This window comes from Camarhynchus parvulus, chromosome 6 (genome assembly GCF_901933205.1).
Source record: "Camarhynchus parvulus chromosome 6, STF_HiC, whole genome shotgun sequence".
NCBI classification, from domain to species: Eukaryota; Metazoa; Chordata; class Aves; order Passeriformes; family Thraupidae; genus Camarhynchus; species Camarhynchus parvulus.
In genome coordinates this window covers 16943382-16959468 of record NC_044576.1, presented here as the reverse complement: position 1 = coordinate 16959468, position 16087 = coordinate 16943382, and the positions used below count along the sequence as shown (strand labels likewise).

General features: G+C 40.8%; 1 protein-coding gene across 1 annotated transcript; it reads left to right on the top strand.

Moving 5' to 3' along the window:
- Nucleotides 1–7632: 7632 nt before the first annotated feature.
- On the top strand, nucleotides 7633–14513 carry LOC115905184 (cytochrome P450 2H1-like). The gene is given in 10 exon segments (XM_030951307.1): nucleotides 7633–7809; nucleotides 8765–8917; nucleotides 8919–8928; nucleotides 9789–9938; nucleotides 11678–11838; nucleotides 12053–12229; nucleotides 12658–12799; nucleotides 13084–13271; nucleotides 13726–13867; nucleotides 14332–14513. Coding segments are annotated over 10 exon segments (1482 nt in total).
- The last annotated feature ends 1574 nt before the right edge of the window (nucleotides 14514–16087 follow it).

Genomic DNA, 16087 nt, shown 5'->3' with positions numbered 1-16087 from the left:
TCTGGCATCTCACTGTGGGATTTCTAAGAAAGTATGTGTGAGCATGGAGATAGGATTTTACTCTTTGATAGAGTGTTACTCCTGAGAGCACTAAGGTCCCACTTCTTTACACCTCAGCAATTTGTGCAGCTGTCCCTAGTGATCCCTGCTGGTCTGCTTTCCTTTGGAATCAGCACTGAGCTCAGATTCAGATTTTCCAGGAGCTAATGTTTTCACCTGGACATGTCTGACATTCCCCTGGTACAGTGATTTTTCTAGTTCTAATCACACAGTCATGGCTTTACATGACTGACTCCTATTGACAGTGTTCCTCACTCAGTGGTTATCAGTATAAAAACACTGAGTCATTTTGTGTAGACTCCATTCCCATGCCTTGGGTGAGTATAGCATTTTTTCTTGATGAATAGTCAACAGGTTCCATTATCTGAGATCATAAAATATATTGATGACATTTGGTGAAGTTGTCCCAGCACTTCATCCAGCTATAGCCACACAGAAGACTCTCTTCCTTTCTCAGCCACAGCAGAAACACCAGAGCAGCAGTTTCTGGAGCCAGGTGGTACAAGGAGAGCCCCATGGTGGTAAAGGCACTCCCACAGCAGCAATGTGGCTGTGAGGTATCAGGGTGGGGCCTTTGGGGCTACCACAAGCTCTGTGACTGCAGGAGTGCTCTCAGGCACATCATGTCACCAACCAGTCAGTCCCTCATCTCTGTCTCTACCTGCATCTCCAGAATTGTGCAACTGAAATCTATTCTGCCACTCTCTTTGTGCTTCTTTTGATAGCAGCAAGTGCCCAAGCATTAGTGGGTGTGGTGGCAGAAACAAGAGATTAGAGGAAACATCAAGTTTAAATTTGCTCATTTTGTCATGTCTGTGTTTGTGCAGACCCCTTGCAAAAAGAATGGTCAGAGCAAAGCAGGGAGAGAAAGGTCAATTATCTTATCTCTGAAAGCAGACATGGAAACCTCAGAAAAGGAATATTCATTGTCTAACTCCACAGCAGAATGATTTTATACACAGTCTGTGAGACATTCAAAATTCAGGACTTACTTCTAAGGCTTGAACTGATGATTTTCTGCCTAGGCAGGCCTTTGCCATCACATGATCTACCCCAGATAGGTAGTTACACCTGGATCAAGTAATAAATAATAATCCATCCTTAATAGTCTAATGAGTCAATGTACCTTACATGAAAGGTGCAGTGAAAAAGGTAAGGGAACTCTGAAAGAGGTCATGGAAGTTAATTTTCAGTGAAACCTAGTTACAAAGTCTGACGCTGGAACCTTTCAGATAATGCCTGGATTAACTGAGTTCATTAAGAAACATTTAACCAACTTATTTGCACTGATAAATCAAATATCCTTCGTGCCAAGTCCTTGTGAAATAGTAGATAAGCTGTGTAATGTTTGTTTTGCTTTTAGCAGCTGTGTCATCTGAGCTGTTGAATACTAAGAGAATATTTTGTACAGTACCACATGTGGATCACTCTACATCTTTTGCCATAGCCCTACTGGGATATTTACTTCAATTAATAATTTTACCTGAAAGTCACAGAGAAAGAAGGAAGAGGTACCTACCCAGATTTTTTTTCCTGACAATTTTTCATTGAAATATCATATACTTTACAGCTCTTAAGTGGGAAAATAAATCATAGTTAATGTGCTCCTCCTTCACTATTCCAAAAAAATGAAAAAGGACACGGGGCATCTTTCATGTATATGAGAGAGAATGCATTAGTCATCACCATTTCCAGAGGAGGTGATATGTGTAGGAGAAGGCAGTGGTTGGGGGTGGAAACAGCCACTTTCACACTTGAGGGAGACAGGGATGACACCTGAAGCAGGAGAGTCTTTACATGGGCCCTTTGTTGGGGTCACTTCTTTGGGTTGTTGTGTTTCTTTCATTTTCTCCTTCCTGTTCTCAAGCCACTCTGCTACCTCTGTGCATCTGTCTCTGGCAGGACTGAAAGGCATGATGAAGGCATAAATTTTATCACTTGGTGTCAGCATCAGTTACTGCTTTTTTTTGTGTTTCAAATGCCCGATTTATCCTCTGTTTCCCTTATGACTGTAGTTATTTGATATCATGAAATGTTAACAAAGGTTTTGTTACTTGATGATTACTGAATTCTTCTTGAATTTTAAATTATCTGTTGAGTTTTTCTGTTATCATTTCTCTTTATGACATGCACTGTTTTCAGAGCATACAGACTACCAGCAAATTATATTCTTCCCTGATTTTTTGTGATGATGATAAGTAATTTTCTAAAGTTGCAGAATGCCTCTAGTAAAGGCCCTGGTTCGAGTTTGAGCAGTTCTGTGCTCAGACCTTGTTTGTGCTGCAGATTCCTGGTCAGCCTTTGGAAAGGCACTGTGCCCCATGACGGTGTTACAGCTGGGGACAGTGACAATGCTGCCCCTTTGCTTCTTTGTCTCCCAGAGCACAGACCTTTTGCATGACCTGCTGTACCCCACAGTGGTTCTGCAGCTGGTCAGGAGGAGCTCAGCTGCTCATGTAGGCAGCTGAGAGCAGCACTCAGGAAATCTGCCAAGCTCAGACATCCTCTTTGAAACTGGCAGCCTTCACTTCTGTGCCTCTTTTTACCGTGTATAGCACCTGACTGACTTTTCCCATTTCCTGACTCCTTTTTTTCCTGACTTGGGGAAGTGCCTGTTCTTTCTTTATGCTGACCATAGTCTGGAACTAAGGACCTTACTGAGAGATGAGGGGGTATAGCAGCAACATAGAGACTTGCTGTTGGTGGGGTCACAGTACAGGTCTAGTGGAAAGGCTGTTATGAGCTTCATTTTTGAAGCTTCTGATAACTAAAAAGCAGCTTGCCATGTATTGCAAATGACTTCATTGCAATGAACTTCATTGACTTCACTGCGATGAACTTCATTGACTTCTTCATTTTACAGTTGAGTTATGTTTTGGGTCTAGTGAGTTCATACATAAATATTTAACCAAGTTTTTTGATCTAGTTGGTCAAATGTAATTTCTGTGATCTGAAAACAAATGATGTGGTTTGTGTCTTATCTGTAGTACAATGTGTAGCATTTTACAAATATGAGTGTAATATAAATTGTTGAATACTGAAGATATCACTGAACCTTAATACTTGCTGACCACGGCAGATTGTTTGTCAGATTACTGCCAGAAATAAGGCAGAGGTCGATATTGTATTTTCTACATGGCAGTAAGGAAAGTCCTGTCTGAAAGTAGTAAAAGTTTAGCAGCTGAGATGTTGCTATTCACAGCAGAACAGGCAAGATGATTTCCACAGGCTACTCTGCCAACTTGCTGTCCTGGTTTGGGATGGGTAGAGTTAATTTTCTCCATAGTAGCTGGTGTGGGACCATGTTTTGGATTTGTGCTGGAAACAGTGTTAATAATTCAGGCATGATTTAGTGATTTTTGAGCAGTGCTTGCACAGCCTCAAGGTATTTTCCAATTTCTCCTACCACCCAGTCAGCAAATAGGTTGGGGTAGCACAAGAGGTTGTGAGGAGACAGAGCTGGGACAGCTGATCCCAACTGTTCAAAGGGATATTTCATACATATGGCAACATACTCAATGCATAAACTAGAGAGAAATAGACTGGGGGCCACTGCTCAGCAGTGACTGGGCATCATTTGGTTGGTAGCGAGCAATTGTTTTTAGTTTCCATTACTCATCTTTCTTGAGTTTCATTTTTATAATTTCTTCCTCCTCCTCCTCCTCCTCCTCCTCCTCATCATCATCATCATCATTATTTATTTCAATTATTAAAATGTTCTTAAGTCAACCCATGAGTTTTCTCACTTGCAGTGTTCCAGTTCTCTTCCCCTCTATCCTGCTGGAGAGAGAGAGTGAATAAGAGGCTGTGTGGTGCTCAGTTGTCAGCTGGGTTAAACCATCTCAATGGAAATGTGTAGTGAAATGTCACATTTTAATGTAAGGACATAGGAACCCAAGGATGGGTGTGCTGGATCATGACAATAGTCAAGGCAGCCCAGAATTCTGTCTAACTCCAACACTAGCTTAAAAATTAGTTCCCAAGGAACAGAGCAAAACCAAACGTGGCTACCACAGAGGAATATTCTTTCAGACTGCTTCAGTCTCTAGTGATTCCTGAGCTATCAGTAGTATCTCTGTATTTGAGCACCCTCAATGGATTTTTGCTCTCATGAATTGGCCTGGTTACTTTTTGGACACATACATCTTGAAAAATTGTCATACACACATACATCTTTTCACACACAGCCCAAGGGCATAGTGTGTGAAAAGCCACCTCCTTTGGCCTATTTGAAAATATAGAAAGGAACAAATACCAAAAGTTGCTACATTTATTTGTGCCTGGATGCCATGGAACAGACACTAGCTAATAGTCTGTACCCAGCTTTCCACTGTGCAAACTCTAGATTTCTCTCTAACAGGATGAGGGAACAACCTGGAAAAACAAAATTGATAACATTTCCTGGTCAAGATAAAGATAGTTAAACAAAGAGACAGAAAAAAATAAACGAGTGATGCAAAGACTCACCACCAAAAGGCTCATGATCACACAGTCTCTGGACAATGGCTGCACTGGAGAGGCAATTCCCCAGTTTTCATTGCCAAGTGTGATGTTAGACATGGATTATCTCTTAGGTCAGTTTGGGTTGTTGTCCAAGCAGTGTCCACTCCCAATCCCTTGCTATCCCCCAGCCTGCTACTTGGGCTGGGGACAGAGGGAGCAACCAAGAAAGCCTCAGTGCAGTGCAAGCATTGTTCAGCAGCAGCTAAAGCACTGCTGTGTCCTCTCCATGGTGACAAATCTGAATTGTGGCACCATGCTGGATGCTGTGAGTGAGCCAGATCCAGTATGCCTGAGCAGGCTGGGAATACACCTGAAAGGGACTGTCCTGGGGAGAAAACGGTGTCTGTTTTCTCACAGACCGAATCTGGAGGACAACAGAAGCAAGTTGATTAAGTACAGGTCCCAGATGAAAGGTGTGTAAACACAGGATGGAATCCTAGGAGCTGGCCCATGCATGCCACTGGGCAGGCCCAGCAAAGCAACAGCTTCCAGAAGGCATTCTAAGGAAGGCCTGCAATTTGAAACACTGGTTCATACAGCAGCATCCCACCCTGTCAATTTGAGCTTGAATTTACAGGTGGAGCAAGAGAATGGTGCCAGTCTGTAACAAGACCAGAAGCCCCATCATCTGCTTTCCTACCACACTGGGAAGAAAGTTTGGAAGAAAACAGAGTCTCTGTGAATGTGAACTATATCAGGCTGGGTCTTTCAGACTCAGATAAACCCTTCATACTCAAATAGCCTTTCACACTCAAATAATCCCTGTCTTTCTGTCATCAGAGCTGACCCAAGACCTTTGGCAGTTAAATCTCTTCCCAGTTAAACTCATGGATCCCTCCAAGCAGCTCTGGCTTTATTCCCAACACCATTTTGAAACGCTTTGGGGATTATGTGAGTAATTAGATAAATAATAAAAAAGCCATGTCCGGATGCAGGATGATGCTGCAAGCAAAGCTCTGCTCTTCCAGTGCATTAGGCTTCACAGCAGTTGTTCACCCTCAGGGCTGCCAATAGAGGAATGCAAGGCACTTTATCTACAAAAGCAAAGGAAAAGAAAAACCAAACAACAGGAGTTTTTCCTTGATGACAATAAAACTGACTGGTTTTAGCAATATAATCACCCCTCCAAAGCCTAGAAGGTTCTTTTCAATTTCACTCATCTGCCCACTTCTGGTTTTAAATACCCTGGTGTGCAATATTCAGGGTAATGCCCATTGCACAAGAATTTGTAGAATTTGTTGCTGATAAAAAACCCCATAAAGACCAGGAGAAATGATCAGGGAATTAGAATCATCTGCCTCAAAACAGATCCTTAACACACAGACATGTAAATCTGTATGTCTCCAGAGCCTTCCTTTGTAGTCAGGAAAACAAACTTCTTCAGTGACTGGCTCATTTCACAAGAACAAGCTCATAAGCAAAGTGAGATGTCCTGTTCTGTGGAAGTATCAGTATTTCCCCACTAACAGGTGAGACTGTCAGCTCATTTGTACACCTACCTTTATAATATCTAAATTTAAGCTGGATATGTTTCTTTCCTCACTGTTGCAGAATCTGCTAGTACTCAGCTAACTGGGCTAAAGATAAAATCTACCCATCCTTAAACCCCATTCTGACAACTCAGTAGAGAACAAGGTGTGGTGTTTACAGTATGTCTGGCCATTTTTGTGCACAGGAACACTCAAAAACTAATTGAACAAATGTGGACTCAAGTTCTAAGCCAACAAGTTCATGCAGGAAGACAAATTGCTTTCCATTATATCAGGGAGACAAGAGATTAAGATAGATATATATTCTTATGTGTAGAATATGTATTTTTACGTATAGGATATATAAGATTATATACATTTTAACATATCCTTCCAGCATCACAGCATCTAAGGGGTCAGTATCATTTTAGCTATGTGTCAAACGATGGAATGGGGTGGGAAATGTCTTGGCAGGTGGAAGAACCTGTTTCTCTGACTGAAATGGTCCCTGACATGGTTGTTTGGGTGGGATACTCCTAATCTGACATTAGTTGTCTGAAAATCTGGATGAGCTCCCTCCCTAGTGTGTAAAGAGAAACAGGCACTGCCAGAGGACACTGACACTAATTTAAGGCTCATCCATTGTCAGTAGGTGCTGTACAGAGACCCAGGTGTCTGAAGCAAAGAGCAAGAGAGTGGTCAGAGTGTGACCAGAGCCTATGGGGTGATAGGCAAGGGCTCTTCTGTGGGGCAAGACCTACCCAGGAAGCATCCTCTGCTAGGGGTCTGGGGCTGTAGCACATAAAGCTTCTCAAAAACAGAGGGGAAAGTAGGATGGGGAGGAGGGAGAATAAAAGAGAGAAAGCTGTTTCAGACAGAACTGTCCAGAGAAATTTTGCTACAGAGAACTCATACTGAGCTTAGCTGAACTGATAGAGCGTGGTGCTAATAATGTCAAGGTTGTGTGTTTGATCCCTGTAGGGGCCATTCACTTCAGAGTTGGACTAGATGATCCTTGTTGGTCCCTTCCAATTCAGTATATTCTGCAAGTGTTTGACACACTTCATTTTTCTTGCCAGTATTATCCACTGCATTGTCTTTGAGCACCAGTTTCATAGATCAGAGATAAACAGAGATAACCAATCTTCTTCTGCAGATTCTCATTCAGGATTACTTTAAGAGTAATGTCATGTCTCTTTCTTATTACACAGAGACTTCCTAAGGTAATGAAAGCTAAGAAAGCTATTTCTTTTTATATTTATTATTCCACTAATACTTCCATTCCCCTTCTTAAGCTACAGGTTTTTACCAACTTCTCCTCTCTACACGTTCTCATCCCTTGTTTACTTGTTTCCCTACCAGGGCTTTGCCAGGTCTTAATTACCATTGCTTTAGGACTGTTACATAACTCACAAAGTCAGCTTTAGTAACATTCATTCTTATCATTAGCAGATTAATAAGTAAACTCATATCTCAACTGGAATGGCAAGGCACTATTGGCTAATTTCAATCATGTGCTTTGGTACCACAGCATATAAATAAGCATGGATTTACAGGTTCAGCACTGGGCTTTGCTGACACTTGACTTCCTCAGCCCACCATGGAGGCCCTGGGAGTGACCACTATTTTGTTGCTGGTATGCATCTCATGCCTTCTCTTTGCCACATGGAGAAGCAGATCTCAAAAAGGGAAGGAGCCTCCTGGGCCCACTGCACTCCCCATTGTTGGAAACCTGCTCCAGATAAACCCACGGAATTTGCCTGGAAGCTTGAAAGAGGTAAGGGACTGTCTTGCTCTTTCCTATGTTTTATTCATGGTGTATAAAACAAAGTCCAGTCCTGCTGTTCTCAGCTAAATTCACAAGTTTCATTTGCATTGACCAAATGTTAAACAGAACCAAAAGGTTTCCCAGATATACAGATATACATGCTTATTAAATCTATATATAATCACAGTAATCTATTGTATTTTTAAGCCTATATATTACAGGTGCATATATATATATATATATCTCCATATATTATGTCAGTCTATATATTGGCAATGACCATAGTGAAATGAGTTATGTGCTGACCTCACAATTTGTACCACAGTACTACAATTTGCACTGGATTTGCAATCAAGGCATTGATGTTGTTGCAGTATAATCTTTCTGTGCTCAATTCCTCACCACATTGGCAACATAACCTGGCCATTTCTGGGGGGAGAGCCCTGCTCCATTTTGCTGCTTCTGCTCCCTAGCAGATATGTAAGATCTCCTGGGAGTGGAAGTAGCAAGTGCAGAAATTGAAGTAAAAACGTTTGGAATGGAGGCTGTGTCCATTCCCTCCCCTGACTGATGTCACCCATCTGGCAAAAATACCCCTTTGAGAGGCAGTTTCACTTCCATGTTGTTTATATAACTGCTTTTAGAGCTCATGTAAATTGTTATCCACTATGCCCTGCACAAAGGTATTCTAAAATGTTTTGCCAGCCCTATGAAGGGCTATTTTCTTTTCTCAGATTTGGACTGGATACTTGCCATTTCCATTCATATTCCTTATTTCTTGTATAATTCCCTCGTCCCTCATCTGTAATTCATAATTGAAAGATCATTGCACTGTTGTTAATCAATGTCATGTCTCAACAGTGTTGGGACAATGACACATCACCTCTCAGACTTCTTTGCTACAAATGTCACAAGATTATCATTGGTGTTGTCAGGTTGCTCTTTGTGCTCACCTTTCCTGCAGCTCAGTGAGAAGTATGGTCCTGTCTTCACGGTACATTTGGGCCCACAAAAGGTTGTCGTGCTGTATGGCTATGATGTGCTGAAAGAAGCCCTGGTTGATCAAGGAGATGACTTCAGTGGAAGAGGCATTCTACCACTGATTCAAAAACTCTTCCGAAGGCACAGGTATGCTCTTGTTTATACCAGCATGCAAAACAGACGCTTTCAGAGCTTCAGAAAGAGCTCCAGAACAGCTGAGAGGGCAGTGCAGAGGGGCATGGTAGATTTCATTTACTACTTTTATGCAGACAAATTAGCAATTAAAGGCAAAATACCCAGCTCATTACTTGGACCCTTGAGTAAACTGGTCCCCTGGAGAATTATTTCAAGTCCCAGGATGGCTTCACTGAGTGCCTTTTTATTTCCAGCATGCTTCAAGCTCTGGCTAAAATTTTGTACATTAAATGTGCCTCTAAGGTCTTACATTCATTCTCCCATTTCTGAAAATATTCTGAATATAGACATGGCTAAGGAACCAGCAAAAGGAAAGTCCACAGCACAACAACATATGATAATATAGGCTGACCCAGTAAGGGCCACAGTCCAGATCAGGTCATGAGATTATTCACCAGGTGAGTCCCTGGTATGGCATTTATAGCACATATTCCATGATATTATATATACAGTGTAGTACCATTGGTACTGTCAATAATGATATGCTCTATTGCAGGTGCGCAGCAGAACATCTGAGTGGTTATGTCAGTGCAAAGACCTTGTGTCCAAGACAATTCAGTGTTACTTTACTTACTTTGTAACATAGTTTTTCTTATCCTGGAAATAAAGTCACTTTTATTCAAGGGCTGTGACAGATGGAACAAATTTATCACCTTTAGAATTACAGAGAAGTTATGGTTTGGGGCAGATAGCAATTGCAGTGCAACTCCTCAGAGAGGTGTCTTTGTATGCTGAGTACCTACTGTGTAGTTCCCATTAAATGGGAAAAAACTTGTTTCATCATGAAGGTCTATTTTTCCTCCCTGTGTCAGGCATTGTGACCAGCAATGGGGAGACCTGGAAGCAGCTGAGACGATTTGCACTCACCACCCTGCGGGATTTTGGGATGGGGAAAAAGGGCATTGAGGAGCGAATCCAGGAGGAAGCTCATTTTCTGGTGGAGAGGCTCAAGAACACACATGGTATGATAAGGACTTTGTGCCTGTTGAGACACTGTGCATATCTGCAATTAGACAATGAGGGGTATAGGGCTGCTTCACAAAATCTATGACCCAAGGAGCGGGTGTACGGCTGCTGTTTCTGCTCCCTGCTTTTGTAGGCAAAATTATCAGTAGGCAAAACTATCAATCAAAGGTACTGTGACAGTATGGAGGATAAAAGTAGGGGAGAGAGGCTTGGAAAGCACCTTTTAACCTATTGTGCATGAGGAACAAGACAGGAAGAGGCAAAAGGAATGGCTTTGCCACAGAGCCAAGGGTTTGATGGAATTCAGCCATGGAGACAGTGCTGGACGCTGTCAGGTAATCAAGTATGCTCTTCTTCACCTTGTATCCTGCAACTCTGTGTAAACAGATCTTGAAGAAGTAGGTGACCAGAGAACTCATTTGCAGATATTTGGGATTGGATCCATCGGAACACAAGATAATAGATCCCAGTATTGATGGGGCTGTCCAATGGGAACAGGTATATAAGCTGCTTCTGAGGGCAGGATATAAGGTTACCCACTTGGCTTCAACCTGTAAATGTGTTTTCTGGTAATATATAAGTCAGTGTTACTTCTAAATGTGTCCTCTGAGAGTGGTACAGTACCAGCCACCCTTTTCATTGCCAGCCCTCAATGTGTGCCTATTCTGCAAGGAGGAAAAGCAGACAGATTTAAAAGAATGATTAAGCATCACTGTTTTCCATGAGCCACTAGACAATTCAATCTGGCTTCTCAGATAAACACTTGTTTTATAAATCAGAGAAAACACTCTCACCTGCATTGCTTTTATATTTTGACTATCACAGTAATACTATATTTCTTATGCCCTTATGCAAGCCTCTAACTCTGGCTCACCTTGTTGCATCATCTTTTACTGTGTATTAAAAGGTTTTACAAGCAAGATATATACAACCAAAAAGTATAAATCCATTATTTACCCTAATGCAAATAATAAATACCTATGACTAGTGTCTTCTACATTCAGCATTAATATACTCACCATCTCTGAAATATCTACTGAGTCTTCAATGGCCATGGAGTCACCAGTCAGGCAGAGAACTGGTGCTACTGCTCCTTGGAATAGTCTGCTACTAAGTTGATATTTTCTCACTCTGTGGTTTTCTTTCAGGATTTTATACCTTTTCATGTTATTGTTTCTCATCTTGAACCCTTGAGATGCACCCTAGCACTGTAATTAGCTTTCCTTTTTTTCTTGGGTCTAATCTTGCTTTTTGCTTACACCATAATTCTCTGCACAGGAGTCATGCAGCTGTGCTATCAAAAGTAGACTTTGATCACAGGCATTTGAACGCCAAGTGGAGGGTTATGTAACTGAGGTTACACTAATAAGGTTAATAAGGAGAGTGTAATAACCTAAAGACAAGGTTCAGGCAAAGTCCCCATGGTTTCATTAGGATTTTGTGGGAATGTTAGGCTGTTTCTAATAAATAGTCTGTAAGACAGACAGGCATGCGCTAGCTGAAGAGCAACTAAAGCACTCAGACCAGGGTTCTGCTGAAAACAAGACAGAAGAGATAAACCATTGTAAGACTGAAATTAGTTCACTTCAAGAATAAGTTGGTAGGCCCTTCGCTGTCCTTTCAAAGGAGTGCAAAATTCTGGAACTCCAGACAATGTGAAACTTTGTAAGGTCAGAGGAGGGGTTGATCCATGAAATACTGAAAGCAAGATAGCTTTTTTTGGTGGTTGTTGCAGAGCAACCTCTGAACCCCAGCAGTTTCCTGATCCATGCTGTTTCCAACATCATCTGCTCCATCGTCTTTGGGGATCGGTTTGACTATGAGGACAAGAATTTTCTAACTTTAATTGATTGGATAGAGGAAAACAACAAGCTCCAAACCTCTATACAAGCACAGGTGTGTCTGGTTTTATTTAATATATTTGTTAATTATTATAATATTCAAATCCTTGAATGTAGTGAAAAAGTAAATGGCCATAAAATCCTGAGTAAGAAAGACCTACTGTTCCAAAACAGTTTAACTGCCCCATTTTCATAGTTACAATCAGGGGAACATTTTAAGTTTATTCACAGTAACCAGAATGTGCTTTTTCATCCCTTTATTTTTACAGCTATATAATTTCTTCCCAACTATCATGGATTATCTACCTGGACCTCATCAACAACTGATAAAAAATATTGAAAAAGTTGATAAATTTACAACAGATATTGTAATGGAACACCAGAAAACCCTGGATCCCACTTGTCCTCGAGATTTTATTGATGCTTTTCTTAATAAAATGGAACAGGTACTGTAAGAGTAGAGATGTATTAGATTATATGGAAATCACTACTTGAATCAGATCTTTTCTTTTTACTTATGTTGGGACAGCGGGTTTCTGCAAATACAGAGGGGAACTTGCTCTTCATGACACATTGACTTCATTTTATCCTCTCCATTTTTTATCAAGGATTTTTAAACACAGAATTAACAGCATGAGCCAAAGTGATGAAAGCTAAAGACCAAACTGATTAATATAATTCAATGATCATTCCATATCATAATATTACTTAGTAAGCCTACTATAAATGCTGGTGTTCTGGAGAGTGTGTGTCATATTTTTGAAAGAACATTTATCTTTCTAAAGATAAACCTACATTATGGGTACAGGATTTTTCTTTTTAAGCAAACTTCTTGGGTTTGTCATTAAAAACCTTCTGCCAAATCTTCCTGCAGGAGAAAGGGAATGATGACTCAAAATTCACCGTTGAGACCTTGAGCAGAACCACACTCGACTTGTTCCTTGCAGGAACAGGGACCACAAGCCTCACACTGAGATTTGCAATTCTGATTCTTCATAAATACCCAGAGATAGTAGGTAATGGAAAGAAATAGTTTAAAACTTTTTAATAGGTTGTGGGATCAGTTTGGACAGTTCCTGTCACTACCACATGTGGCAATAGTCCCCTGACTAAGGAAGTATGTTTTAGCAGTGTGGAAATGTGTGTAAGTCTTAGTTGTCTTCACGAGAAGCAGATGTTAGTACTAAGTACAATCATATATTCCTGGCATGCTAAAAGCATATTTTGTTGTATATATGCAGAGAGGTTCAGGCAAACAGATGGGGGACTTTTCATTCAACATTCACTGATTTCTCAACAGAGAAAATGCAAAAGGAGATTGATTCCGTGATTGGCCGAGAGCGAAGCCCTCGCATGTCGGATCGGAGCCAGATGCCCTTTACAGATGCTGTGATCCACGAAATCCAGAGATACATTGATTTCCTTCCCATTAATGTCCCACATGCTGTAATCAGAGACACCAAGTTCAGAGGCTATTTTATCCCCAAGGTCTGTTACACTGTGTCTGAGAAAGGTCATAATCTCTTGAAAACAACAATTGAGTTTTGTTCTTTGTATTTATTTTCAAAAGCAAGGAAATGCGATACTGAATTTGATTTTTTTTTTGGTAAGGGGATTCTGGAAGTTATCGAGTCCAATCCCTTGTATTAGAAAAAAAAATAAGAAAATACTTTTGCATCCTCTGTATGAGGAGGGAGATATTTCTGGTTTTTTTTTTCACATCAGTGTATGCTGTAATTTATTTGGATGCAATATTAAATACTCTAAACAGACTTTTAATGAAAATTCCCTAAAAAACATCTTTGCCATACCAATGGCATATATTTTTGTGCATTAAATGTTCATTTAAATTTTAACTACCCTTCTGTTTAGCTCTGGGAACTTCTTAGGGCCTCCTTGCTTTAACATATCTCCATTGTACCTTTCGTTTTTGTTAATTCAGGACACTCTGATATTCCCTATGCTGAGTTCTGTCCTACATGATAGCAAGGAATTTCCAAATCCAGAAAAATTTGACCCAGGACATTTCTTGAATGCAAATGGTACCTTTAAAAAGAGTGACTACTTCATGCCATTTTCTACAGGTAAGACTTCTTGCTCCCAGACCATCCTGTCCTGAAATCTCTCTGAATATTTAATGGCTCCATCACCATTGTCTGTACAACGATGTCAGGTGACATCTGCTAGAGTCACTTCTGGGAAGCTCTAACCCCTGCACTACAGTTCCAGCTGACTTCCTTTTTTAGCAAACACAAGAACTCCTCCAATGCCTTCTACAAGATGTGTATGAAGTGGGACCCAGCCACACAACTTGTCTCTCAAACCATCAAACAGTAGCAGAACTTGAGCAACCAAAGCCTTCAAACTGCCTTCACACACTGAGCACTCTCGTTGTTCTAGACCTTTAGTTCCTAGTTTCATTCATGCTTCCCCAAAATACTGTGGTGCTGCCTTTGCAGTCTGAGATGTCTGAATTTTCATGGAACTGTGGCTAAAATCAGTTATCAGCAAAATACTCCACTATGACCTTTTTTTTTTTCGGTTGTAGGAAAACGCATCTGCGCAGGAGAAGGTCTGGCCCGGATGGAGATATTCATATTTTTAACATCCATCCTGCAGAACTTTACTTTGAAGCCTGTTGTGGATCACAAAGACATTGACATCAGCCCAATAATCACCAGTCTGGCAAATGTGCCCCGAGACTATAAGGTCTCTTTTGTTCCACGTTAGCCAAGTGAAGAATTTCCAGCTCCCAAACTTAGGAATGCTCTGGCTGAATGACAGCCATTTCCCAGTCTATTGAGAATGAAACACTCAGACCATTAATGGAGAGAAGAGTGCTTAGGAAAGAAAATTGCATGGTGCTTTTACAATCACCACAGCCAGAACTAAATAGAGTAGGCAATCACACAGGGAAGGACACAGTACCCTGTGCAAAATTACACAGATTCTTCTCTGCATCTACCTCACCCTGTGGTGGTTCCTGTCTGGCTCCTGACATGCCAGGCTGCCTGCACTAGTTCTCCGACAGCCCAGCTGCTGCCATCCCTATCACCTGAGGGGTTCCAGCAGGAATAGATGCTTGTACTCCAGGGTTTTTACAAACTCTGCTTGAAGTACTTCTCTCTGTACTTTCAGTTTGTTTGTAATCTATTTGTAAAGGCAAACCTAAAACAAGAGTTTTTTTGTGGTAGATAATGATCATCTATAGAATTCTTTCCCCAATACTTACTGTCTACTGTGGGGATAGTTTATCAGTGACTCGGCAGATGGGTTATCCTCTGTGATTACAATGAGGGTTTGTGAAATTACCATTTATACAGCAAAATAAAGAAGTAGTATACTGAATTGTTGTTTTTCTGATAATCCAGAACACCTTTTAGTGAAAAACCAGTGTCCACAAAGCTTATACTCCAAAATCTCTTTCAAGACCTGTACACATTTGACTGCTTCATTTCACTCATATGAAATGTACTGTGGCTTGAAGAATGAGCTGGTTAATGATCTATAAATGTCCATTCTCAATTTGGAATAAAGCTGCACTGACCCTATGGGATCCATCAGAACCCCAACTGTGGTTACAGAGCTGTTCATTGGGGAGAAAAAAGACAAATTAAATAATACTAGGATCCCCCCCAGCACCTTTTCTTAGATGAATGCCAGCTTGCATCTTCCCAATATTTTATGAAGTACATAAAGATCAGTACAGCAATGTTACAATCAGGAAAAAAATAATAAATAGAGTTTATATGACTTGCCAAGCATATATGTACAGATCAATGGCTGATCAATGGCTGGCATTTCCTGCCTTGATCACATTCCCATCAATGTATAATATATAGTGATTACAGTGAAGAGGGAGAGCTGAATCTATATTATGTGGGAAAAGACAGAACTGTAAAATTACCACAATGCTATTAACTGTTTATGTGAAACAGACAGAACTTGCTTCCTTTCAAAGATTAATAAGCTAGATATACTATGCATTACTAGCATGATACTGCAAAGGCAAAAAGCCACAAATTCCACAGAATCACAGAAATAAATTCCCTCACCAGATAAAAAGAAGAAAGCACTGTACTTCCTCTTTAGCCATGCCATGACTAAATTAGACAAAGCAAATGAGGGAGCAGCTTTCTTATTCCAGTTATCTTTCTTCATGCTGAGAAGTCAAGGAGGCAGCCAATGCAGATCAGCAAAATAGCTTTAGTGCCAGGAGACTCCACCATGGTATGAAGTTGGCTTTGGGATTAGAAGAAAGCTAAATCCATGTGCCCTGATTCTGAACACTGTGAGTATCTCCA